The 27620-nt window shown below is 45.8% G+C and overlaps 1 protein-coding gene across 1 annotated transcript; it reads left to right on the top strand.

Annotated features, from left to right (window-relative positions):
* Positions 1-23499: 23499 nt before the first annotated feature.
* Positions 23500-27450, top strand: LOC138611792 (protocadherin-8-like). Its single transcript, XM_069685033.1, has 3 exons — positions 23500-26195; positions 26293-26518; positions 26620-27450. Exons 1-3 carry the CDS (start codon positions 23733-23735, stop codon positions 26970-26972), a joined length of 3042 nt encoding a protein of 1013 aa, XP_069541134.1. The 5' UTR covers positions 23500-23732; the 3' UTR covers positions 26973-27450.
* The last annotated feature ends 170 nt before the right edge of the window (positions 27451-27620 follow it).

Here is a 27620-nt window from a genome sequence, read left to right as displayed (position 1 = left end):
ACAGACGTTCGCAAAGAAATAAGTTGAGCTCATTTCCATTCTGTGTGGAGGAAAGTAGGCCACACTTTGGAGGAGCGCCACCTTCGCTGTCCTACGGATGAGAAATGAGTGACAGGCCTGGAGAGGAGGAGAGGACAGGAGAGGAGGAGGAGGAGGACGACGACGAGACGGCCCTCACTTGTTTGTTATCCCCCTGACAATGCACACAAACAGCAGACTGCAAACCAGTGTGTCACACACTCCGGTCGTCACCTATCAAGCCTCCAAAGGCCAGAAGTGGGACACACACTTGACAGTAACGTCCAGGGCACAAAAGATAAGCAAACGCAGAAGTGCCAAAGACTGCAGTACCTCTCGTGTCCACTTGAGGCTGGCTCCAAGAGTGAGTCAACCCCCATTAGGCCCCATGTTAAAACTTTAGAGCAGGATTAAACATGTTTACAGCCTGAAACTAAGAGTTTTTTCTCTATAGCTCATTTTTATATTCATGAAAACTGTACAAGGAGTTGAAGTTTATTTCAACTGTTTTGTCCTGACTCCTGACACTTTTACAATCAAAAGGAAGTAAGTTTAGCATCCTTTCAAAATAAAAGCCTCATTTATCAAAACAGGAATAAAAGTGGTAATCTGAGTTTCGTTCTCTTAGGCGGCACCTGTGGCGATTAAACGGTAATTGAGGGAGCACACTTCCCAGATATCCTGTGTTGCATGTGTGACGTCCACGGTTGGCTCTAGTTGTAACTTTTGGTTTTCCTCGCTGACGGTCACTTTCCTTTTCAGACTGTTTGCCTTCATCTGAGCGTCCAATTTGTTTCTTTTTCTTTGGATTTTCACTTATTTTTGAAGTTGTATCTGTAGTCATCGATCTTTCCTTTGTTTGTTCAGCCATAGTAGATTACTGTTTACTTGCAACACTTGCAGAGACCGGAAAAGCAGCCGCTTAGCTCCGCCTACCCTCTCTGGCAGACCAACCACTGCTGGGTGATGGAAAACATGTCACTAACCGGACGCCGCTTGGGATTTTTTTCAGCATAAGTCGCACCAGACAGCCAGTCTGTAATTCTGCAAATGCAAAGGCTTTCATCAGTGGGCCACAGGCTCTATCACCATTGTGTTACCACTTTTGGCGACAGATAGAGACTTAACAGATATTTATTTACAAGAAAATCTTTGAGATTATTAATTTAATATATTAAATCTTTAACTTCTTTCTTCTTTATTTTTAGCATTTTGTCCTCACTCCAAAAGTCTCCAAAAGGCAACACCACAAATAACCGGAGAGGTTATTTGTTGTATTTTTTTCATGCAAATATGGGACAAATAATCTGTCTCGATGTGTGGTTTATGGTTCTATCTGGCCATCCAAATAGTCTGACCTTAAACTTTTTCAGTGAGTGACAATCTCACAATCATTATATATCAATATGTTACTATGTTAATAATATGTTGCACAGTTTCTGCGTTTACCATACTTGACTTGTTAGTTCTTCAGTGTTCAAACAGTGCATGGGGTCAGGATTGTTGTTGACCTTTCCCCGCAGAGAAGACAGCAGACAGTAGCGATGCAAAGGTTTGTTATTTTCAGTTACTCGGTTCGTCTCGTTCACCTGCCGCTCACTCTCTCAATGGAGGAGTGGTCAAGGTACCTGCAAGTGTTCTACCTTCCCCACACTCTCTGAGCTTCAGTAGTCTGAAAAAGAAACAACTGCAGTCAGCCAACACCACAAATAGAATCTCATTGCCTGCAACATGATGCTAACTAGCTTATTAGCCTGCTAATGAGTTAGCCACAGGCACAGACTGTTTAGCTTTGATAACTTAGCGTTTGCCGACCCCTCGCTCCTCTCAAGCTCCACCGTCTCCCCCAAATATGGTCACTTCCTGCTCCAGAAAAACCAACATGGCAGCGGCCGAAATGATGCTTCAAAAAGTCAACAAACCAATAGCTGACATCACGGTGGCCTCATTCGTTATTTACACAGTCTATATTCTTCCTGCAGCTCTTAAGACTCATCCTCAGACTCAGACATCCTCTGTGTCTCCTCACGTGAGGCCGCTGACTCGTCTGATGGTTCTGAACGCTGCTGCTCAGCCCTGATGGAGCTCTGATTGTAAAACACTGGTAGAGCTGCATATTAAAACTGCGTGAGGCACCGCCGTCGTCCCTCGAGTTGGTCACACGAGCTCATTTGCATAAGCTGCCTTTTATTTAACGGCACGCACACACGTACCCACCTACAGCAAGCGTGCATATATTGCACACGCAAACCTCCCATCAACCCTCGGGGAGACGCGCACACACACACACACACACCTAATTTCCCGAAACCCACCCCTACGTGCCTGCTGAGATGCAAGGATTTAAGGGAATTTGTCTGCCAAAGGGAGGGAGTCGTGCTGGATTTCATCATTCAAATATGTTATTCCTACGCCCGAGGACAGTTTGCCATGTATTAGTGAGCGTTCACTACTCGTCTCCACTGCCAGGAACAAGATGGAAAAGTTTTACGCTCCCGTGCACTCGTGAATTCACACTGATGTAGGAAATAAAGTGGAAAAGGTCACTCAGGCAGTAAAAGAGGGGATTTCTCTGCAGATAAAAGTGTATTTTCTGGTTCACAGGTGATAGATGATGTCAATTTCACTCAGATGAAAACATACTACATTATTACGCCGAGTTAGTTCCTCCTGTGCTTTATCAAGGACGTGGCTCCGGGAGGTGTGTCTGTCTGATATGTTTGCAGAGAGACTTTAATATATTGTTGTTATAAAAACGTTATAATACAGCAAAGAAATATTGATTGGACTGGAAGGCCTGTGTGGATGTGGGAAAAGGTGAAATGTTCCTCTCTGAGATGGATGTAAAGCTGGAGCAGAAAGGAACTCATTACTCCGCCTTAAAGTACAAACTTGATGTATTTCTACTTGTTTGTTACACTTTTTACTCCATTATCAGAGGGAAATATTGTTTGTAGGAATATTGGTTGCACGGCATGAACCTGGCAGACCAATTCATACATAAAGATGTTATCAATCTCTGAACCCATGGGCTATCTTCTGACGACGATAAAGCCTCTGAGAGCGACGTGAACTTTTCAGGCATTTCCGTGTAGCCAGCGGTTAGTGATGAACGACTTCCACTCAAGACTTCTTTTTTCGAGAACTGCATTGTTTAGTCTGGGCTACTTAAGAAGCAAGGATCAAGTTGAGATTTGATGTCATGCTTCATACTGCCCGCGGCTCACAGCATGCTGCAGCATTGTATCAGCAATATACAGTAAATGACTATACCTAGCTGGCATGAAATATAAAGTATGTTATGGCTTCCGGGATGATTTTCAAATTAAAAGCCCATGCTGGCATCTCTTTGAAGAGACTCCCCTCGTTTGTACCAATGACTGTAAATAAAGATGGACGATGCGTCTCCATCTACTCTGAATGCAAAAAAGTAAAGCCAAAATACCCCCGAGGCGGGCGCTGACCATCTTACGCTGGTCATGTTTTTTGGAGCCAGAGTTGTGCAGTAGAGATCGGCTGGTGGAGCCGCCATATTGACGTACTGTCCACTAACCAAAACACACATTTAACTTGCTGAAAAGACGGCAAATGACTCACGTCGGCGTGTTTAACAGCAGAACAGCTTCTAGTGTTGGTCTGAGGTTAACGTTCACAGATATGTAAACTTCAATGACTGTAGTGATTGTTTAAGTTACGTCTCGCTGTTCCTCCTCTACTCTGCTAATCAGGAACAGATCGGCTGCAGGAGCCGGATTTGTCAACAGAGCTGTCGATCATAAAAATGAACACTTGGACGTAAATCAGCATGATAACAACTAACTATAATGACAGAAACCATGTTTGAGAAAAATGTATTTGACGTGTATTTTGATTTTATAGTTTGACCCATGTCCCATCTGTTAACATGGAGGAGGCGGGCTTTATGACCTATACTGCAGCCAGTCAGCAGGGGGCGATAGAGAGGGTTTGGCTTCACTTTTAGGGAGCTGTCATGTCGTCCATCTTTTCATACAGTCTGTGGATTGAACACAATGCTTTTATCTTGATGTGTTTCCAGGACAGTTGTTTGGTAGATCAAGCTGCTCCCTGCTACAGTCCCTCGTCTCTTTTGTTCTCCACACACACCGTTTATCCTGCATACAACTGAAGCCTGCTGATACGTGACTGATCAATACTACTCGGAATACAAAGAGAAACTAGATCACTTCCGATAGATCTGATCTTATTATCTAATCTAAGATCTTATTAAACATATGATGAGCTTTGGAAGGCATTGTTAAGATATAAAAATATAAGAAAATATTACATATATGAAGTCACCCATTAGCTTAGCTTAGCATAAAGGCTAACAGGCCTCTGTTTGTACACAAGTGCCTTCCACAGCCTCTACAGCCATATAATTAGGTTACATGTTTAGTCCATACAAAAACTGAAATGTAAAAACAACTATTTACCTTTTTACCCGGGACACATGCTGGACTGTTTCTTGAAGAGGTAACTCCTTTAAATCTCTGCTGGCAGCCCCAAAAAAAGTTCCCAGACAAGTAATATCCAGGTGCGCAACTCCTGTAAAACAGCAAATGTAAGTTTATTTACAAAACAAACACATTCAAGTATAAAAGTCTATCAGTGAGCCTGAGAGGTGAGAGAGAACTTTATTTCCTACAGACAGAGCCATGCTAGCTGTTTCCATGTCTTAATGCTAAACTGAGCTAACCAGCTTTATATTTATTGTTGGCCTACAGGCGTGAGAGTTTGATCTATCTCCTCATCTAACTCTCAGCAGGAAGCAAATAAGTGTATTTCTCAAAATGTCAAACTTTTCCTTTCAAATTAGCTCCAACTCGGACTCCGACTGATGCACATTAATGCATTACAAATGGTAATCTGATGCTACACAGGCTGTATAATAATAATCACTTGCAGGGTTTTTCTCTGCGTTATACTTCTGACACTGTGATGTTGAGAATAAGACTGAGATGTTACTTATTGTGAAAACTTTAACGATTTAATGTTACTTTAAGTTAACTGAAGAGTGATCTGAATACTGCCTCCATCAATGACTTTAAATATCTCACATGTCATTAATGCTACATACAGACAGAGATAATGTTCACTGCTCATGAAAGTTGGATTCATAATGAGTAAAACATCCCCCTAGCTCAAATAAAAACACAGTTTTGCTGCTAAAGCATTAGCTACTTGTTCTGCTATGACTGTTAGCCATGGCTAGCTAGTTCAATATTACATTATTTTGTAAAAAGGGCATTAATGTGTTCAAATGTTCCTTTCTGTTTTAAAATCAGCAACAATAGATCAAAGACCGTCTTTAACCTCTTTCAACACAAGCAGAAATGTTAGCTAGCTAGCTAACTAGCTTACCATTGTACGTAATGTAATAGCTGAGCGTTACAAAGCCACTGAGCACATAATTGAATCATAAAATGTTAGTTTGTTACAAGTTCTGTTACTCTCATGGTTAGCGTAATGTAGAAGTGTAAAATTAAGTTATTGTGTCGTTGTATTCTGCTTTTAAGTGGACAACTCTAGCCAATGCTATGGTGGCCGACAAGCGCAGTCGCGCTGCAATGGCACAAACGATTTCCCTTAGAAGAAACGGGCTGAAATTCTGAAACGATAAATCGAAAAACACAATCAAAAGCCCAAAACAAATGCAACAACTGAAACATGCTGCTAATGACATAAACATGCTGCAAAAAGCCAAAACAAATGCATGAACATCAAACGCGCTGCAAATACAGTCATCACAACAGAAGTGCTCCAGAACTGTAGGGGGCGCTCAGTGCAAAAGATTTAAGGCACTTAGATGTACCAGTGACTGTTGTGCAAAAACACAACTTTTAGCATGAGCAAAGAAATCACCCAACTGTTGCTGACAAATTGCTCCCAATCAATGGATAGCTTTGCTAAAGCAACCGCTGCTAACTGTAGCTTCTGTTAGCCATGCAGCTAGCTGTGCTTCATATGCCGCTTCCATACAGTCAGAGAATAAGACAGAAAAACAGTAGCGCGGTGGTTTTCTTGCCCTGTTTGGCACCTGGCATCCCGGAGATTTCCCCACCGGACCCTCACTCAGGCCTCTGGAGATGGGAACAAACTGATGCTAATCTCTTATCCCCACCGTGTCTTACTCAGCCCTGATGTCAGAGTCCAGGGGGGTGTAGCCTACTGCTCACCTTAATGTGACCCCTCCTCAGTCCCCCTCCTCTCCTTTGCTTCAGGTAATAATAAACCTGTTACACAGAACGCCCCCTACAGGCCTGGAGCACTTCAGCTCTGTGGACTGGATTTGCATCGTTTCTGTACCTGCAGCGCGTTTGATGGTGATGAATTTATTTGGGCTTTTGCATGTGTTTTTTTAATTTACATCGCTTCAGAATTTGCAGCCTGTTTCTTCTAATGTAAATCATTTTGGCCGTTGCAGAGCGATTGCAGTTGTCGGTCACTGTACAAGGCTACCCAAGATAGCGCTAGTCGGAATTTATAAATATAATGTGTCGCGCTGTAAGTCACATTTGTTGATGAAAGCACATATTTTTTGCAACTTTTATCTCATTTTTTACTTATTTTTTTTCTTAGTCATGACTTCAGGAGACGTGATCATACCTGGGGTCATATTCGTGAAACATTAGATTCCGCCATGTTTGACAGAAGTTTTATCTCATAATAGGAGCTCATGAGATGTTTGTAATTCCCCTGACTGGATCTCACCTCACTCTGTCCAATAGCAACCGTCTCATCTGTCTCGTTAGAGTCTGGAGTGAAGAGTTGTCTGGTTAGCCTTCTGCAGTCCGCGGGGGTTTACATCCACAATAAAACTCCCGCTGCTCGGACCCATTCTGCACCGTTTAGCAAGGAAAACTCTCGGATGGCTTTTGTCTAGTATGGACTAATGGTAAAACGGCTCAGCACGACGCGCCTTTGATGCTTTTGATGCGGCTCATTAACAGTTTAAATTTACACCTGCCTCATGCATTCCTGCGGGATCCCTCCTCACATGTGAGCTGTTTGTTCTGTATAACGAGCCTGAGGAGCAGCTCCGGCTCTGATGTCTTAATGAAGTCGCTGCTTAGCGCTTTAACTTTTTTTTTCATATAAATGTGATTCCTGGATGTCCGTTTATAAAACTGCGCATGCGTAAATAATGCGTAAATAGTCGCTTCTGTCTTTATTTAACAGCTGGGTGACTTTTCCTGACTTCTGCGGTCTTATTAACCTGCAGAATTCCGTTATCATTAAGAAATAATAAGAGTCTGTCTGAGTGGAGGGTAATTTGACTTGATTGATGCTGATATAGACTCTCCTATAGCTTAAACTGAAGTTAATTTCAGGCCCGCACTAAAGAATTCGCCCTGAAGGGAAAGCCAGGCTGCGGGTTCACTGTGGGAGCTTTTATTCTCGGTTAATAAATGCAAACATTTGTTCCTGATGGCTCACTTAACCTCTTAATTTATGTATGACCACCAGAGCCCTATTCAGAGGAGAGCCATCGGTCAAACAGGCTGCACAGAAAGGCACCGCATGGCCTCTCTGCCTCTTTCATCACCGCGTGTTTCACGCAGCAGCGAGCGCCTCCGCGCAGCCTGAGCTCGCGCTCAAACGCGCCTAATTGTCCTGCGTATTGACACGTCGGTTCCGGTGTATTACTGATTTTCCACCGGAGCTGTGCCTGGGTTTGGGACATCTGTGGGGGGTCAGGGGTGAGGGCAGCCCCGGAGCTGCGTCCATCTGCCCAACAAATACCCCCGTCCTCAGACACAAGCGTGCAAAACACCTCTAACAGCCTGTGTTACATTTGCATTATTAGCCCCTAATGAGCGCCGACCTGAATAGACATTAAGCCTATTAAGTTATCAATGAAACACCGCCTATAATAAATGATTGCTGCAGAACGAGATGAAAATAATGACACTGTGCGCATTCCTCCCCATTATCTGGGCCCAGAGCTGTGAGGCTGCTTTGTGAAATCAAACCATCTGAATCTGGGACACAGACATGAAACAGCGACTTGGAGATGGTTTCCTAATCCTCTAATCTTTTTTAGGAGGACAACTCGGAGATGTGTCCTTAAACTCAGGCTGTGGGTGTTATTAATATTCAGCTCCTCTGCTGCTGGACTTAGTGCCACTGTTAAAAATATAAATACATGTGCAAGATAAACACGCCGAGTCCTCTCTGTGTGCTCCCTGTAAACCCCTCTGATCACACTGCTACAGCTCTATGAACGCTGACTGAACTGTGCGGTTTAAAGGGTGAAAATACTTTAAATTCAACTCATGCAAATGATAAGTTATCTCTTATTCTATAGAGCCCTTAACTTACACGGGGCTTTGTTTAAAGAAGATACCATGATAAGAATATGCATGAGGTCTGCATGTTGGTTATTTCTAGCTCTCAGCTTTGATCGCATGTTTTGTTTTTCCTGCGGCACGAAGGAGCTTTTTAAGAGCACTGACATTTAGAAATAATGACACATAATCAGAGATTTGACAAAATAAATGACACAATTTTCATAATTAAACTTAAGATGTAACAGTCAACATTAAAACTGGAGGTTAAACCTGCATTAACAGACTTTTTGTCCATTTGTGTCGTGAGCAGGGAGGTTAAGACGCACATCACGCAGGTGCAGCAAGGGAAGGAAGACAAGCCTGCACACTTACTTAGATGCAATGGACTTGTGAAAAGATGACTTGTCTAATGGTTAGTAATATTTGTCCTGTTGTTCTATTGGAATAATGTTTTTTATAGATGTCACCTTGGGCACGTGCATGTTTGACCACACCTGCCATAGTACTCCACACCTACAGGCAATTTTAGAACAAACATGCAAACTCCACACAGAAAGGCCAAACCGGGGTTTAAACCTTCTGACTGTGAGGCGACAGCGCTAACCACTGCACCACTGTGCAGCCGCTTAACCAAACAGACTATGTCAAATAGGTGAGAGAGCGGCCTAACAAGGGCCATCTCCTGCTGTGTGCTTTGGCCTCTCAGTCTTAAAAGGGCGACTCAGGACCTGATGATTCGTCTTAACAACAAAAACAATAGACACTACAGCGGAGCCTCTTTACTTAAAACATCTTCCTGCTGCTGAACATGATGAGAAAGACGACACATTTAACCAGTAAAGTTGCTATAAAATCAAAACAAGCTGAGAGACCCTGAAACACACAGCTGAGAGCAACTTCAGAGTCAGATCAGAGTTCAGTCTGTTCATCAGTATGAGACATCGGACTCATATCGTCATGTGTAAAGTTCCACTATTCCTAAACATTGTTTGGCTAGTTATGCTAACATTGTGGTGACAAAGGTACCTGCTGAGATTTGGGAGGAAACATGCCGTCAGAAAATAACCAGCAAAAATTATTTCAGCCCCAGTCATGTTGTAAGACATATAAAAACTCTGCTTGAATTAATAAATTGTGTCTGATATGTTTATACGTTTAATTACCTTGTAAAAATCCTCCCGAGACATCTCCTCCTCCTCCCTCATTAAGAATTCCAGAATCTGCATAGTCCCCTCCCACTATGCTAATTTCCAACCGCCTCCTCCGATGCTAAAACAAAACACGTCTCTGCCATCGTTTAGCGGGAACTTGTTGAACTTAGCTAGCTTTAAATGCAGTTATTAGCAGTAGTAACGTTATGGTTAGTAGTCAGTAGTCAGTTTGCAAACGGTACAGCAGGCTGGCGCATCGCCGAAGTTGTTGCCATAGGTTACACACAATGATATACATAACGTCACCCCGTCCATTAACGGGATTGGCTCCTTAGGTTCGTGACGTCTCAAACCTGCCAATCTGAAAACGTGTTGTTCAGCCTGTCCTTGGTACACTGCAGTTTAAAAGCAGACAGGCCCAGCCGTGGAGATGACTGCTGATGTTGCCCCTGATATGTCTTGTAGCACATGAAGAACACCACATGGAGATGTTTACAAGGTTAAACACTGGATTTTCACTGTTGTTGTGTATGCGTACAGTTGTCCTGTGCAGAGAGTATTAGCATTATCAAGAGTGTGTTTAAGATCCAAATAATCACGTGTAGTTAATCTGTCTGACTGATGATCTGCTGCTCGTGTTTCTTGCCGCCTTTCGGGCCATTTTTCTTTTTAGAAACGTTGCTGCAATCCAAAAACTCAGTGATTACTTTGGTGAGTACAATGTCGTCATCACTATAGAAACAGCCATGGTGAGAAAAACAGAAGCCTAATTGAAATAACCTGAAGTCATCTTTTGAAACATCGCTCTGAAAAACTCTGGTTGTGAGTCATCTAAAATCTTAACAACAAAGATGTCGGTCAGCCTTTGAACCCCCGGCTGAAGCGTGATGCTTCTTTGTGCGACAGCGTGGGAAACCAAACACCTGTAGTCGTTCGCACTGTGTGGTGGATATCAGTCAGGGCCTGTGCCGTGATGTAACAACTGGATTAAATCATTTAAGGACAAGCTGTGGAAGTTGAAATCCTGCAGGGTTTCTTATGTAGTCCATTTCGCTCTCTCTCCTCCTCACATAGTCTGCTCAGCTGTGGTGAAATCCAGGGTTTGAAGGACCCCAGCCAACCCCACCCACCGAACACAAACAAAAGGGCTCTCGCTCTGGCGGAACGAACCGAGTTTGGCCCACTCATTGCGTTTGTTAGCCCCACAGAGACCCTGAATATAGAACAGCTATTCTATCTAATGAGGCAGAACTTCATGGCTGCCTCTATAAAACTTTGTCAGCCGTCTGTTCTCTGGCAACAAAGCCGGCATTTTTTAAAGTTTCACCCATTTCTCTCCCCAGCGACACACAAACTGTTAAGATGAATCGAACGCGGGTTTTTTCCTCTCGGTGACGCGAGACAAGTGTTGCAAACAAAGATGAGTATGTGGAGAAATAGGGCGCTTAGACGGGAGGAGCGATCAAGAATAACGCCTCCGCAGGGAGCGCTTTGATGACACGGGGTTGTAGTTTTATGAAATAGCCTACATTTGGCTTTGTGTCGAGGGTCTGTGAGGAATAGTGACTGAGGATGTTTTCCTCCACTTTTATTTTCTAATCTATGAAGATACTTCCAGACCCGATACTAATTTGACTATTCCTCATTTATTGTGAGCAAAGATAATTGGGTGTAGCCTGCTGTGTGCCTGCAAGGATCTCTGAGTGTGTTTTTTTTCCTCTTTGATGGCGAAGGGGAGCCGAAGTGTCGCACGCTAACAGCTTTTTATAACTTCAGCCCTTCAATTTAAAGTCCTGCAGCCACACGACTCCTTTATTCCAGCATCATAAACAAGTGAGAAGACAAAAGGTTGTCTCGGGGTGAAGTGCAGATCAAAGATTTAATGTCACATTTAGGGACCGTGTGCAAATTATTTCAGCGAAGAGAGAGCTCGAACGTGTAAACAAAAAGCCCTCCCCAGGGTTTGCACCGCACAAAACACGTCAAAATATTATAATAGTGTTAAATATGCACCACTTATTCACTCCTGTAGCCCAATTTAAACCTGTGCATCTTTAAGGAGGGCTCCACTTAGACATCAAAGCGTGTTCACAGGTCTTAGGGAGCACTGCTGCATATGTGAAAAATGTTGTATAAAGACTTTTGTGGCTCCAGAGGGAGCTGAGAGAAATCTTGCAAATACATGTAGCCGACTGACGCCGCCTCGAGTCACATTGAGTCAGCATCGGCTGGGATTGAAGACTACAAGGCTTCAGATGTTTAATATCTGGTGTAAGGAGTTAGAAGGAGGTGAATGAAGTTACACAGTACTTTGTGGACTGATGTTCTGAAGCCTCGACTTTGGCATTTTGGTTGTGGCCATGTTTTTTTAGCTAGAAGTAATCTCTATTTACAGGGACGTGGATTTTAGGGATGGCAAGTGTTCTGGTTTCCGTTTTTAGTCCGAGTAATATTGACCAATCACGTGTCAGCAGGCTGCGCAGACACAGGAAAAATTGTCCGTAAGGAGAGCAAAAGCAGGCGGAACGTAATGCACCGTAATGGCATCCTGGCTCCCATCAGCATCTGCATGCTAACAGCTAACAATCTGTTCTAGATCTAAAATTCAACTTGAGATTAATTCCTTGACGCTGTGTCACGCTTCTGGATTTAATGAACCAAGAAATGAAGCCGCTTATTTTGCGGACATATCTGGAGGGGTGAGATTCTCATCACTTTTGATCTGAACAAGGATCTGAAAAGGAAGTCTTGGCTGGAAATCATTTATCGCTAACTGCTGGCTAAACCGGACACGCCCGACATGTTCATTGTTGTCCCCAAAGGCTATTACATCGTCAGACTGTAGCCGACGGGTTCCGAGATTGAGCTGGAAGTGACCATATATGGATGAGAGGGTGAAGCTGGTGAGAAGCGAGCGGGGTTGTTTAAGTTATAGAGTCAATGGCTCATTCATAAGCTGACTAACACAGTTTTGTTTTTGCACTGAATGAGATTGTCTTTGTGGTGATAGCTGAGCTAAGTGGTTTAAATAAATAAAAGTATCTGGCTCGTGGTACAAACTGGAATCACTGCTGTGAATGAAACTTAAACTGGGTAAACGTTATATTAAAAAGTCCTCTCTTTTCTTTTGACTGCGAGGCCAACGACAGTCCTGACTCCCTGCGCTGAAGAGACCAAAACAGTTTTTTGTACCAGGCTGTAAAAATTTTCAATCCTTCTGTTAAGTTTAACATGAGGCTTAATGGGGATTGACTCACTTTTGGAGCCGGCCTCAAGTGGCCATTTGAGGAACTGCAGTTTTTTTGCATTTCGCCGTTGGTTGTATTTTTCAGCCCAGGGTGGTTGCCGCTAGGTCAGCATTAGCTGCTACTAGCATAAAACACCCTAATCTTCAACAGAACTGAATGCAGTTGAGTTGCATTGTGGGAAATGTAGGGGGTAGGTTGAATAAGTGGACTAAAAAAGACGACATCCTGAAGTTTTTTTAGCGCAGTGCTAAATCAGTGGACTACTTATTCAACTGGACTACGACTGTGCATTTAAAATGTACACAGTGACAAACAGAACAATTACAACTCTTTACAAGTAAAACTACAATTATTAAGTATATAACAAAGGAAGGCAGATATAAAACTTAGAACTTCACCGCTTTTCTGAACCAGAAGTAATTTTATGCGGTCCCTTAGCAACACTGCTCGAACGTTTCCTCTGTCTAAATATTTATTAGCGCATTCAAACATCTATTTGTGGTTAACTAAACTCCGAGCTCTCGATTCGTTGTCAGTCCATCAGGTGTCATTTATTCACACACCTCGTCGCCCTCATGAAGCGCGCTTCAAAGTCCTCTGACAACAAACAGCATGAGAGCTGCGAGGACTCTGACACAGCGGATCAGAGGGAGAACCACATCTGTGCTCTCACACAGGTTTGACTCGTCGTAACCTGTCAGGCTGAAGGTCTCCAGAGGTTCACCCCTGCGGAGTCTCGTCCCGGGCGGAGCGACTCGTCCCGCAGTGCGAGAGATAATTTGGTCCTTTAGTGGAAAGCCTAGTTTGGTGGGAACATTGTCTTTGCAGCTCCGCCTCATTAGCCCTCTCACGGCCTGCATGAACAATCAGGGCCGGGCTGCTGAAATATTGATTAGCTCCATCGTGAGAGGAGAGATGCTCCAGCTTTTTTTTGGTCTGAGGCGTTTTGGTGCATATACACTATTTGTTGAATATAGTTATTTGTCTTCTGTGGTTGTTTTCTCCCGAGGGAACACAATGCCTTCCCTTCAAAGTGTTGCAGAGAGGACACACTGATGCATAATGCTGCGTGCACGCTCCTGCCTCCTGTGTGTACTGTATGCGTGGGTGTGCATGGTGTCCCCTCATATTTTGCGCTGTTTTATATGGAGCATGTGCTGTAACGTTCAAAGAGAATTATATAGTGTTATTTATGGAGGGTGACTCCATAAACAGGGGAGCTTTAATGCTCTGTGAGAGAGGAGCCGCACCGCCGAGTTTACTGCCAGCTGGACCGGTGTTACCTGTACAATCCTCTTTACTCACATTAATATAGCCCTGTGCTGCGCTCTAAATAGAGCGGCGGCACGGAAATGTGGAGAAATAGAGAGAGAAATAAGAAAAAAGGTAAGATGGGAGAGGAGTGGGAGAGGAGATAAGAGAGAGGAATTACAAAGTAAGTGAGAGTGGGAGTTGTGTTGCCTATCAAACAGGCAAAGAAGCGTTTCCACCTTGGCTGCTAATGCACTCAGTGATTGTCTTGTGTGACTCACTGAGTCTATAAAGTAGGTTAGTGGGTTATTGCTTAAAGTTAAAGAGCTAATAAGCCTCCGAATGTTTTTATTCATGATGGGAATCAAGTCTGTGGCAAAGTTTGTCTATGATAATGAAATGTGTCGTTAAAAATAAAATGCTCGGAGCTCACAGAGCAGGAAAAAAAAAAAGACTTATTTGTTTGTTTTTGACTCCAGATGAAAATCTTTGATCATCAGCAGCATTTTGCGTCTGTGATCAGGATGAAGAAGACAGTTAGCAGAGCAGAGCCTGTTGTTTGGGAGATGTGTCGGTTCACACACCAGTAAAGCTGTTCAGTCAGTCAGGAGTCAACATGAAACACAAAGTGCTATTTTGATGGCACAAGAAACAGCTGCAGTCTCTGAATGAAGACCATTGGAAGAGGCTGAAAGCCCCAAAAGCAAATAAAAGGACCGTTGGGCAGAGAATATTTTTTACATAGCAAAGGTTAATAATGATGACTGCAGGAGACTACAGCAATGCGAGCAGCACAGTGAGACTACTATAGCACAGGAGTCCCTTAAACACAGATGTTTACCTTGATGGGTGGTTTTGTAGGATGTAGCAGTCGCTCTTTGACAGTCTCAGGGATGCTGTTGGTCTTCTGCTTCACTGTTACATCTCCTGTGAAACAAAAGTACAAGGTTGACCATTCATTTAAGCCCAAACTAAACTTCTCTAAACTGTGAGTTCTTGCCTGAACTAAAACCAAACTGTGTTACAAAGAGAAACAAAACGACTGCAGTCCAAACTCTTTTAGGAAAAGATCAAATGTGCGCTAAAATAAAAATCTGTTGACCTACAGATGTTAGAGAACAGATCCAATCTGGATTGATGTTTGTAGTTGGACAGATCTGTTCACCAGTTCAATCCCTCAGTTGCTCACCTGAGGCATGCTGCTGCCTAGACTCTGCATGGTGGTCAAGTGAGCAGTGGCATCTTTAGGGTTTAAGTGGGCGCCCTCCTTCCTCAGTGTTGCGTTGATAGACCCACGACACCTCCAGAGGGTTCAGCAGTGATTCCTGGCGTCCCAGGCTCATCCCCGAGATGCCATCTGCTCACCTGGGAGCTTTCATCCATTCAGCCACTGACTGCCCTGTTCAGCAGCTAGTAGTGGACGGGGTGACGCTATGCATATCATTATGTGTAACCTATTTTCAATGAGAAGGGTGCTTTTTGCGCGAGCACCTTGCATTTTTCCGCTCTGTGCACGTTTTTTCATTGTCCAATCGGATGAAAGGAGAGGCGGGCCTTCTGTCAGTAGACAATAGTTAGGTTAATGACAGCTATGATTCGGTGGCTGCCTTAACAACAGTAGGCTTCAACAAAAAGGCAGCACGGTGCGCCTCGCGTTTTACAGCCTGCAAAACGCGCTCTGTCTGATTGGGCCCTATGGCAACCACTTCAGCGATGCGTGAGCCAGCTAATTTTTGCAAACTCACTACTGACTGCTAATGCTAACGTTACTACTACTAATTACTACATTTTAAGCTAGCTAACAAGTTGCCGCTAAACGATGGCAGAGACTTTTGCTTTCACGATGGAGGTGGCAGTTGTAAATTAGCATAGTGGGCGGGGCCTATGCAGGTTCAGAAGGTAATTAAATGTATTTTGCAGAAAAAACATATCAGGCAGAATTTATTATTTCAAGCAGAGCATTTTATATGTCCTAAAACATGACTGGAGCTGCTCTTTAACCGCTGAGCTACGCTGGGGTCCTAAATCCATGTAGTTGATAATTCACTGTATAAGTTAAATTAGTGACTGTGGTGCTGGTGGAAAAATCCAGGAACAACTAAACTCATAAGGAATCCTCCTCTGGGCGCCGAGGATATCTCAAGCAAACAATCCATCTCACACAGAGATATTTCAATAAATGTAGAGCTCATATCGGTGCTAGAGTAAATGTCAGGGTATCGCTAGAATCAGAGTGCGTCATTCCCTCGAGAACATTCATTTCTGTACAGAACTTCACGGCACTTCATCGAGTATGTAGTTGTATGTATGTTCGTTGAGATATTTCAGTCTAGACACAAGTTTGAGTGTCTGACGTTCGAGCCGAGCTGTATGAACTGTGTGAACACGACTTTGTCAGAGTTTCTTTTCCTGTGACTCTCTCACGTGTCAGCTATAAATAACAGAGCGTGATGGAGCTGATCTGTCTCTGAGGCTGCTGATAGAAAATGTTGCTTTAATACTCTTATATAAACATGGATATAAACTGAGCTGTAGATCCATCTCTAACAGATTCAGTGTGGTATGTTACTGCTGTGTCTGCAGGATGTGAAGTGAACCATTTGGCCGGTGAAAGTCTGTCCTATAGATTTCCTATAAGCCTCAGATAAAGTCTTATTGATCGGTGAATGATCGCAGGCACTTATGGCCACATCCACCTGCTTTTGGCTCAGTCAGCTGCAGCTCATCATCGGCATGCTGGGGACTATTTTTTCCAATGCACGTGGACCAAGAGAAGAAAGGGAGACATAACTTCACATGAGTGATACGCAGACGTCTGCCACCCCCTCCCCTCCATGCTTCTCTTAACTCATCCTCCCCCATCTGTTCACCCACAGCACGGCACAATCTGGCGCGCTGCGACCATCAGGTGTGCGCACACGCCGCCCCCGAGCCATCACCTCACGCGCTAACTTTAAGTTCCTTCACAAAATAAGGGCTTTGGAGAAACAAGAGTCTGATTCTTCCTCCCCCTGTTTCTCCAACAACTAGACCGAGGCAGGGGTCATGTAACCCCCTCCATACATCGTCCCTTTATTCAGGCCTGATGTGTGAATCTTTATGTGCGCTCCTCCTGACCTCAGCCTGAATCAAGCAGGCCAGTGATGGAAACAGCTCCAAACAAAAGCGGACGAGACTCAAAAGCAGTGAAAGGAAGAATGAGAGGGGAGGTGGGAGGAGTTTTTTGGAGGGAATCGAGCCTGCGATCCTTTAAATCATCATTGGAAAGTCATTAGAAAGCTGGCGGGGCCGGGCGGAGACGGCCGCACAGATTGCGCGCTCCCGAGCACAATACCGGTAATGAAGTGGAAGCACGGAGGGAGTGTCCCGGGACAGATTTCTTTGCACTGGTTACTCCTCCGGCCCTAAAGTTTCCCCACAATCTGTGTCTGCGGTGTAAAAAGCTGCATTCATGAGGTGTTAAGCGCTTTGTTTGTCGGGAGGAATTTATTCAAAGTGTTGCAGCTCTCAGCGACAGATGGGTGGAGGGTGATGGATCGGGGCAGAAGTTAACTAAAAGAAACAGAGAGAATAAATGTTTAATGTAACTGGACGTTATCAATCTGGTGCCAGTCCGGGCCTGCTGCTGCATTCAGATGCGTCTCTCTGCGGCTCACTGTGTGATGCAACCTTACACGGAGACTGGTGCTCCCCTGCTGCTGAGATCTTAATGCTAAATAGCCTGTTTAATCTGGCACGAGCAATTATGCTGTTTCATTAAAACAGTTATTAACGCTGCAGTTTGGTGGAGTTTCAACGAACAGCCCTCCATTAAGACGCATGAAACATTTTTATGTTTATGATTTAGGGACTGTGAACAAATTATTGGCGGGGAAGTTTGTGGGGAATTTCGTCTGAAGGTTTGTAGACTTTTCTTGGAGAGAAAATTGCTCTAATTTAAAGATTATAAACTTTAAATTGGGTAAACTATTGTAAGTTGGTGACAGTTTAAAACTGATATGTAACTACTTTTTACATGGCTAATTACTATTGGCACAAACTATTAATTAAAATATGATTATATTTCCGTTTTGCCTGTTACACTCACAGTGAGAGCTGCATCCATAGCAACAGATAACTAGAAGCGCTCTTAAAATGAGCTAAGCTAGCTGTTATCACCATAGACTTTATAAAAAGATGGACGACATGACAGCTCCCTAAAAGTGAAGTCAAACCCTCTCTATCGCCCCCTGCTGACTGGCTGCAGTATAGGGCATAAAGCCCGCCTCCTCCATGTTAACAGATGGGACATGAGTCAAACTATAAAATCAAAATACACGCCAAATACATTTTTCTCAAACATGGTTTCTGTCATTATAGTTAGTTCTTATCATGCTGATTTATGTCCAAGTGTTCATTTTTCTGCCAAGTTTATTTTTAATTAGTTATTTGATGCTGTAAAAAGGATGATTGACAGCTCCGTTAATCCAAATTAGGCTCCTGCAGCCAATCAGTTCCAGGTGAGCAGAGCGGAGGACGATCCGCGAGTGGAGACGTAACTAAAACAATCACTACAGTCATTGAAGTTTACATACCTGTGAACGTTAACCTCAGACCAACACAGAAAAGCTATTATGCTGTTAAACGCGCCAGCATGCGGGATCCTTGCTGTTTTTTCGGTAAGTTAAGTGTGTGTTTGGGTTAGCGAAAGTGGCTACGGCCACTTCACTCGCCGATCTCTATTGCGCAGACTCTGGCTCCATATGACGTCGCCATCCCAAGATGGCAGCGCCTATCACAGGGTCTATTTTGGCATCAATTTCGTACAATGGGAGCAGATGGAGACACGTTGTTCATCTATATAGTCATTGGTTTTTACTCACATTAAAATGAGCAAAGCTATCTGTTATTACTCACATTAAATGGAAACATTTCCACTCATGGTGAAGTTAGACACGGTGAACGGACCGCATGAATTAGAGCAGCACCTGATTGAGGTTTTTGTCACTGTCAGTCTGTTGACATTTTCATTTCCATTCAGCGTCGTATACTGTACTGTGTTCTGTTTAATGTTTACGTCATGTCTTCAGTTTTGTAGACCTCTCTGTCATAACCTTCAATTTTTGCATCTTTTAACCTTTATTGTTTTCTCTGCTGTTTTGTCTCTTTTCCTTTTTTCCCTCTGTAAAGAGACAGACATCAAATTTACCGGACTTCTTTTGGCAGGTTGATATGATAACAGTTAGTCCTCCAGATTGCGTGATTAAAGCCGCATCCCTAGCAACAGTCTGTTCTTCATAACAACGGTCTGCTATCGAGAAATAACAGACCTTGGAATGCTGTAATTAACCAATCAGAATTAGTATTTAACACAGCTGTGTAATAAATTGGTACAACAGTCATCCATGGGAGGTTCAAACAAAACACACATCATCCATTAAACTATTGGCTGATTTTTCTTAATGTATTGGTTATAATCCTGCTAATAGTGAAAAACACGCATTAAAACTTCTATGAATGGCGGTGACATCCTAAAAATGTGTTGTGTGTTGTTGTGTTTGACCAACAGACCACTTCAACCACTGGAGAAGCAGAACAAAGAACAGCTTTTAAAAATGTAAAAGTGTTGTCAAAATATTGAGTCCACTAACTCAATAGGCTCAGATATAGAAAAATAACCAGGTCAATCAATAACCCAGGTAAGGTATTACTAAACTGAACCGCCCTGCTATCTTCACCTAAGTAATTTTCATACACTCCCTTAGAGAAACAACTTCTAAATAACGTTTAGTGTAAGAGAAACACAATTTGAGTGGACACTTCTCCTTGACATATTGTGACCTCACAGGACAGCCAGACATACAACCTCCATTTCACCCAACAAAAGCCTCTAATTAACCTGAACTCCACTCCATCATGGTTTTCATTTTTCCTACAAGCTATGAGGGATAATACAGGTTGGATGTGTGCGAGTGAAGAGCGATCTGTCGTTGTTAGACCTCTAAACAGAGGCCGTGACACAAGTCTCTCAAGTGTTGCACTCTGGAGCTGATGGGCGCATTCAGTCCTAATCATCTTCATCAATAGTGTCGAGGATGAGGCCATTAGACGAGCCCTGGAGTGCGGAGCTCCGGTGGAGAGGCGATAATTGGATAATTAGTGCTGGGAACCAATTAGGCCTCTGTGCTTGTGATGGCACGCGAGTTAAGCAAAGGTTAGCTGAGAGGGGTGGGGGTGTGGGGGGGCTGATCGATTATCTTAGACCCCCTCTCCCTCACACAAACACACTATACATCCCTCCTTTCTCACCCTCCTGCTCCCTCTACCAACTCTCCCCTTCCACCGCTTATCTGACGGACAAAAGAGACCAAATCGCCTATTTCCATCTGAATGAGATAAGCCCCAACAAGAGGCCGGGTCGGGCGAGCGGCTTCAGACCCCAAATACCCGGCGATCACTAGAGCAAATGGGCGCACAATGGTGAAGAAAAGAAAAGAGAGGAGAGGAGGGGGGGTCCTCTAAAGATGTATTTATATATGTTAAAGAAAATGCTAATATGTCTCGTGAAGAAAAGAGGGGATTTTGGAGACTCTCTCTAATTCTGCTATTGTTGAACTCGCGTGCAGACGGGCGAGAGTGACACGGTGATCACGTGAGGGACTTATTTTAATTTCTCTTTAAGATGTGTGTGTGTGTCCTTCACATGACAGATTTGGTTTAGGGGGATGGTGAGGATGCGAACGCCCGTCAAACACCATATAAGAAAGTCTCCCTTGTCTTTTCTAATGCGCGCGCTCGTGCACGTGTAGAGTTTTAATCCGCGAGGCGAGACTGAACATATAGGCTATAGTGTAATGTGGCTTTGATTGCTCTGCTCTGTGTGTGTGAGAGAATGCTGACAGCGTAAGAATGGCGTCAGACTGACAGACACACTGAAAAGAAGAAACTGTGATTCTCACAGCGGCAGAGAGCACGTGATCATTATTATTATTACTGAGGGTAAATGAACGTCTGTGCCTTCAGTCTGGACAGAATGAGCCTTTAAAGACAGAGTGAGAGAAAGAGCTTTTAGATTTTATCTTCATATTGTTATTGATCTGTGCTGTTACTTTGCACCCTTTATAAACCATTAAGTAATGCCTTAATTGCAGTTATAATCATTAATAACAACCGTTTAGGGTTGCTATCCTTTGGATGCTGTTCCTACTTTACATTAAGTAATTACACAGTTATTAATGTTGGTAATGAGTTAATAAAACTGTAAAGTTCTTAATTAATCATTTTTATCCAGATGGTTGCGCCACAAAATCTGATATTTCAACAACTATGTAAGGGACTGTATTAAAATTACTGGATTAGTGAGGGGGGCAGAACCCTGAGCAGTTTTCTTTTCAAAATAAAAGTCCCACCCAAAGTACCTTAATTTAAAATGTTGTATTCTGAAAAAACTAATAAGCCCACATATGTGCAACACATTGATAAAACCTGATACGCAGACAGAACTGAAGTGCAACATTGAGAACAAGTGGTTTTAAAGTTACATCAAGTATGTTCCATAAAGTCAAAACAACATGTCCATAGAGGACGAAAGAAAACAACAACCCAAAAGTAAACAAAAATAACAAGATGAGGGAAACACTTTACTGTCCCTGAATGTTGACAGGCCAATCAATGAAAGGCAGCAACCTGGAAACACATCAGGTGTCATTAATGGATAACAACTGATCTACAACTTTAGAGTGAATGATTTATTCTCCATTACACATAACTTTTAAAATATTTGTGTCAGTAGTACCAATGCTTCTCTCACATATCATCTGTGATGTCCTTCATTATCACACACTTCCTCTGATGGCTCAGGACAGGCCTGACTGTGTCTAACTCTGCAAGCTGCTTCACGAGATGTTGTCCATTCAGGTGTCTCCTGTTTGACTTTCTGTGGCAGATGGGTTCTTTATAAAACATGCCAACTGATATTAGCTTCTACTGCAAGGCAAGTGTTGCCCCTGAACAGGCTGAGAGGGAGGGGGGAGTAAGAAGGAGAGAGAGAGAGAGAGTGAGTCCAATGGGAAGAAAGAGAAAATCTCTTAAAGAGCCGTGACGGGGCCCCGGCCGCTCTCTAAATGTATTTTAATAGGAGGGACCCTGATGTCGGGGCCAATTCATCTCCCATCTCCCTGTAATGAAAGGAGTCGCGGCCAGGGCAGGGGCAGGTCCGGGGGAGAGGGGTGAGGAGGGAGGTGGAGGGATGGTACAAAGGCTGCATGTGGCTCAGCCTCATTATGCTGCAGTTAGGTGGAGGCCTGCGCGGAGGCAGCGGGGGTGAGGGTCCCCACAGACCGGCTCAGGGGCCACAATGCCGGCATGGACGGTTGCAAAGGGAGACCCTGCCACGCCATTATCCCTCCGCTGCTAACGAGGGCTTCATACGCCTTTGATATAATCTCACCATTGAAATCCTGATAAATCCCCCCTGCGTTTACAGCCAAATCCCATTTGTAACGGCTACGTGCGAGACTGTGTGAGTGCGCGCGTGACCGCCTCTGTGAGTGAGTGTGTGAGTCGTCTTCACCTGCGCCTCTGTGTTCTGGCAGCCGAGGCCAGGCAGAGTCTCATGTTAAAGCGGGCCGTTACACCGGCTTTAATTAAAAAATCCCCTCTATCTCTCTCTCGCGCGCACGGGACATCTCGTGAGCCGATCTGAGCTGAGACCGAATTAGAATAAAATCAATGTTTAAGTGGATCTAGTCCTTCTCCAGCCTCAGATATGATCTGATAGGCAAACAATTAGTGGATTACATCACACTGGGGGGATGAATAATAGAAGACAGAGCAAATTTATGGAATTTATTAATGAGAATAAAATGATGCTATTACCACCAGTTACACCACATTCCTGCCATTATTCTGCGCGTGGAGCTGCCTCAGCACTCTGCGAGCTCTATCATCAGTCCATTATATGAAATCTTATCGGTGTGTGTGAGAGGATCAGGGCGCTCTGAGGTGGGAGAAAAAAACACAAATCACGTCAGGTTCGTGCGCGCAAGTTATTTTGCGATCAGAGGTGGGGAGGTCACCGGGACAGCTCAGCCCCACTCTCACTGCTTTTACTCCAGCAGGACACGCGCGCGGGGATCCAACCGAACAGCGTGTAAGCATAAATCTCCCCACACTCTTGTACTCCTATAGCATCCTGAACAGATACTCCTATTCAAATGCTTTGTCCTCTAGCTCAGGGACACTGCGCATCTCTGCGCTCCCCCCCATGTGCCGGTGCGCAGACTCATTTAACAGCCCGAGGAACATAAACAAGCAACGGAAACTATAGTATTAAATCAAGCCGCGCGTTTAGCCCATATATTGGGTGCCAAGTTTCTGCGCACAGTCCAGGAATCTCTAAACAGGGTTTAGAGGTCTTTCTGAAGTCCCCCTTTTTCCCCCTCTAAAGCCCGGATTGGTCACAGTGCGGCTCATTTGCATGCCTCGCCGTATAAACCCTCCTGCAGACACTGCAGCCCTCTTGCGCTGAGAGCAGCACACCTCCAGTAGAGAGAGAGAGGGAGAGAGAGAGAGAGAGAGCGGAGCGCATCACAGTGCGCATTGAGAGACATATGGAATATTTATTACTGGCTTTATAAAGGAAAGAAACAACCAGGAGAGTGGACAAAGAAGGGAGAGGAGAAGCTTTTCAGCTGCGTTTTGTTGAAACTTTGAACTGACTCATTGCGGACAGTCTGCTGAATTTCACATTATTTTGGAGTGAAGGTGTCAGGATGGGAGGAAAAGGGTGGAACGGGCGGCTGGTGCTCGTGTGCGTCTCTTTGGCGAGCCTGGCTGCTGTAACACAAGCAAAGACGGTGAAATATCAGACATTTGAGGAGGACGCACCGGGGACAGTGATTGGAAACTTGGCCAAGGACATCTCCTCCTCAGCCTCCTCCTCGGGCGGCTCCAGGAACAATTTCAGGATGATGAAACAGTTCAACTCGTCTTTCATCCGGCTGCGGGAGAGCGACGGGCAGCTGAGCATCGGGGAGCGGATAGACCGGGAGCGGATCTGCAAACACACCCTGCACTGCCTCATCGCTTTCGACGTGGTCAGTTTCTCCAAAGAGCAGTTCAAACTCATCCACGTCGAGGTGGAGGTCAAGGACATCAACGACAACTCCCCCGAGTTCCCCCGGAAAGAGTCGAGTCTGGAGATCTCGGAGAACACGGCGGTGGGCACGCGGATCCCGCTGGACTTTGCTGTGGATGATGATGTTGGGCAGAACTACATCCAGAGCTACCAGATCTCCGTCAACAGCCACTTTTCCATCGACGTGCTGAGCAGGGCTGACGGGGTTAAATATGCGGAGCTGGTGCTGATGAAGGAGCTGGACCGGGAGACGCAGGGTTCTTACGCGCTCGAGCTGGTTGCCATGGACGGGGGTAACCCGTCCCGCACCGGAACCACGCGCATAAACATCAAGGTGAAAGACTACAATGACAACAGCCCGGTGTTTGACAGGAACAGCTTCTCCGTGGACTTGCCCGAGGACGCGCCGGTGGGCTCCCTGCTGCTGGACCTGAACGCGGAGGACCCGGACGAGGGGCTGAACGGGGAGGTGGTGTACGGGTTCGGTCACCAGGTGCCCGCAGAGATCCGACAACTCTTCAGAGTGGACCGGAAGACCGGGAGGCTCACCCTGGAGAGCCCGATTGACTTTGAAAGTAAGAACACCTATGAGTTTGACGTCCAGGCCACCGACCTGGGTCCGAACCCGAGCCCGGCCATCTGCAAGATCGTGGTGCAGGTGCAGGACGTTAACGACAACGCACCGGAGATCTCCATCACCCCCATGACGTCCATCACGGCGGGGATCGCTTACATTACAGAGGCGGCGGCCAGGGAGAGCTTCGTGGCTCTGGTCAGCACCTCGGACAGAGACTCGGGCGCGAACGGGCAGGTCCACTGCACCCTGTACGGACACGACCACTTCAGACTGCAGCAGGCGTACGAGGACAGCTTCATGATCGTGAGCACGAGCCCGTTAGACCGGGAGAAAATCCCCGAGTATAACCTGACTGTGGTGGCTGAGGATCTGGGCTCGCCCCCCTTCAGGACCATCACTCAGTACACCATCAGGCTGACGGACGAGAACGACAACGCGCCTGTGTTCAGCAAACCGGTGTACGAAGTGGCGGTGGTGGAGAACAACGCACCTGGCGCCTACATCACCACGGTGGTCGCGCGGGACATGGACCTGGGGTCAAACGGGAAGGTCAGCTACAAACTAGCGGACACGTACTTCATGGGCTCCCCCATCTCCACCTTCGTGTCCCTGGACCCCGCCAGCGGCTCCCTTTACGCGCTGCGGAGCTTCAACTATGAGGTGGTGAAGCAGCTGGAGCTCCGCATCACGGCCAGCGACGGAGGTTCCCCGCCCCTGTCCGGCAGCGCGAGCGTCTACGTCCGGGTCGTGGACCAGAATGATAACGCGCCGGTCATCACTCAGCCGCCGCTCAACAACGGCTCCGCCGAGGTCCTGCTGCCCCGGGACGCACCGAGCGGCTACGTCATCACCCGGGTGGAGGCGCGGGACGCGGATGAGGGCGTGAACGCGGAGCTGTCCTACGGGCTGGCCACCGGTGAACCCTCCGTGTTCTCCGTTAACAAAGCCACGGGGGAGATCTACCTGAACCAGGTGCTCAGCCACGACGTGGACGAGACCCTAAGCGTGACCGTGACGGTGAGCGACAACGGGAGGCCCGCGCTCACCTCCACCGCCACGCTCCACTTCCTCATCATCGCGGGCTCCCCGCCGAGCGACAGGACAGTGTACCAGGCGGGCAGCGGGGACGACGTGCACGCGCAGTGGGACCTGTCCGTGGTGATTATCGTCGTGCTGGCGGGGAGCTGCACCCTCCTGCTGCTCGCCATCATCCTCATCGCCACCACCTGCAACCGGCGCAAGCGGGACAAGAGCGGAGAAGACAGCGACTCGTACGGGGAGAAGGGCACGCTTGAGAGGGGGAGGAACCACGTGGGGGACAACCCGCTGCTGCCTCTGCACGCGGCAGGTGTGGAAGGAGAGGCAGGCTTTGAGGGACACTCATACAGCAGTCAGCCCGGAGGGTTCACCTCGGCTCACCCCGGGGGCAGCGACATGTGCTCGGCCTCAGAGGACGGCAGCGAGGTGCCCTGCGTGTACGACTCTGACTCCAACAACAAGCTGCGGGGGAACAAACACGAGGTGAGGGGCACCTTCAGGACACTAAGAAAGGTGGGGAGGGGAGGTGTAGAGCAATCTGAGCCTGACACTAACTTTTACTTTCTTCCTCCTCCTGCAGGGATACTCCACTCTGCCCGGGTATGGGAACGGAAAAGAGGCGGTGAGGCCCATCACTATCTGGAAGGGGAACTCCTACACCACCATCTCCGCCCGGGACCCCGCCTTCAGCGGGAAAGACAGCGGCAAGGGGGACAGCGACTTCAATGACAGCGACAGTGATGTCAGCGGGGACACCCACCTGAAGAAGGATGGAGTAGTTGTTCCTCCCATGGGGGGGCAAAATGGTAAGAGAGAGACCCTTTCAAAATAAAATGTCTGTGTAAAAAGTGACGTCACTTTGGTTCTGAATCTCACTCCTCTTCCTCCCTTCCTTCCTCTCTTCCAGCTCTGTGGGCCTGCACCAGTGAATGTAAGGTGCTGGGTCACTCGGATCGCTGCTGGAGCCCCTCAGCAGTGAGAGCCAACGCGGCCCCCTCCCCAGCCCCCACCCTCTCCTCCTTCAGCAGCCTCCCCAAGACCGCCTCCCTGCCCCGGGACCCCAACCGCAGGGACAACTACTACCAGGCCCACATCCCCAAAACAGTGGGCCTGCAGAGCGTGTACGAGAAGGTGCTGCACAGAGAGTACGACTACGTGCTGGTCACCCCACCCAGGCCCGTGAGGGTGCAGGAGATCAGTGACGTCACCCTGCCTGTGTACACCCCCACCCCTACGCACTGTCCCAACAACGACGTCTAAATCAGACTCTGCGCACACACCTGAGCTCACTCTCAAAGACATGTATAAAGTTTAATTTATGACAATGAGAATCACGTGACTTCCTGTTGCAGTGAGAGTGTGCATCTAAACGTTTCTCTCTAATATTTGTGTTTCTGTTTGATTGTAAAAGCCACATTTGATGTCCAATCAATCACTTTATGAGACATTTTGCTGGACATGAAGTGTATCATATGCAAGTTTTGTACATACAGAGATTTTATTTTTTATAAAAGTAATAATTAAGCAAAGAAATGTAAATATGAATTGTAATTATTGATCTTTACGCACGCTGATTATTTAAACAATGGCCCCAGAAACTGTGCAGTTTAAAGGGCCGGTGACCCACAATGTATCAAGTTGATAACTGATGTATGAAAATATTTGAATGCAATAATAAGTAATTGTACAGATTCTTTTTTATCATCACGATATTCTGCGGGGAAATAAACTTTGAAATACTGTTCTGAAACAAAGAGTGGTGTGTTTGTGTGACGCCATGCAGCTGCAGGTGAGCTGAGCTGTGAGCGGCATGCTCGTGCGGGAGCATGAGTCAGGTAGAAACGAGTCAAAGCCAACAGGCGTCGCTGTTATTGCAGCTCAGAGAGTCTGTCCTTGCAGCCCACCGAA

Source organism: Semicossyphus pulcher, unplaced genomic scaffold (assembly GCF_022749685.1).
Source record: "Semicossyphus pulcher isolate SPU_LCO1_2020_fin unplaced genomic scaffold, fSemPul1.0.p SCAF_7, whole genome shotgun sequence".
NCBI classification, from domain to species: domain Eukaryota; kingdom Metazoa; phylum Chordata; class Actinopteri; order Labriformes; family Labridae; genus Semicossyphus; species Semicossyphus pulcher.
This window is presented reverse-complemented; position numbering and strand designations above follow the sequence as displayed.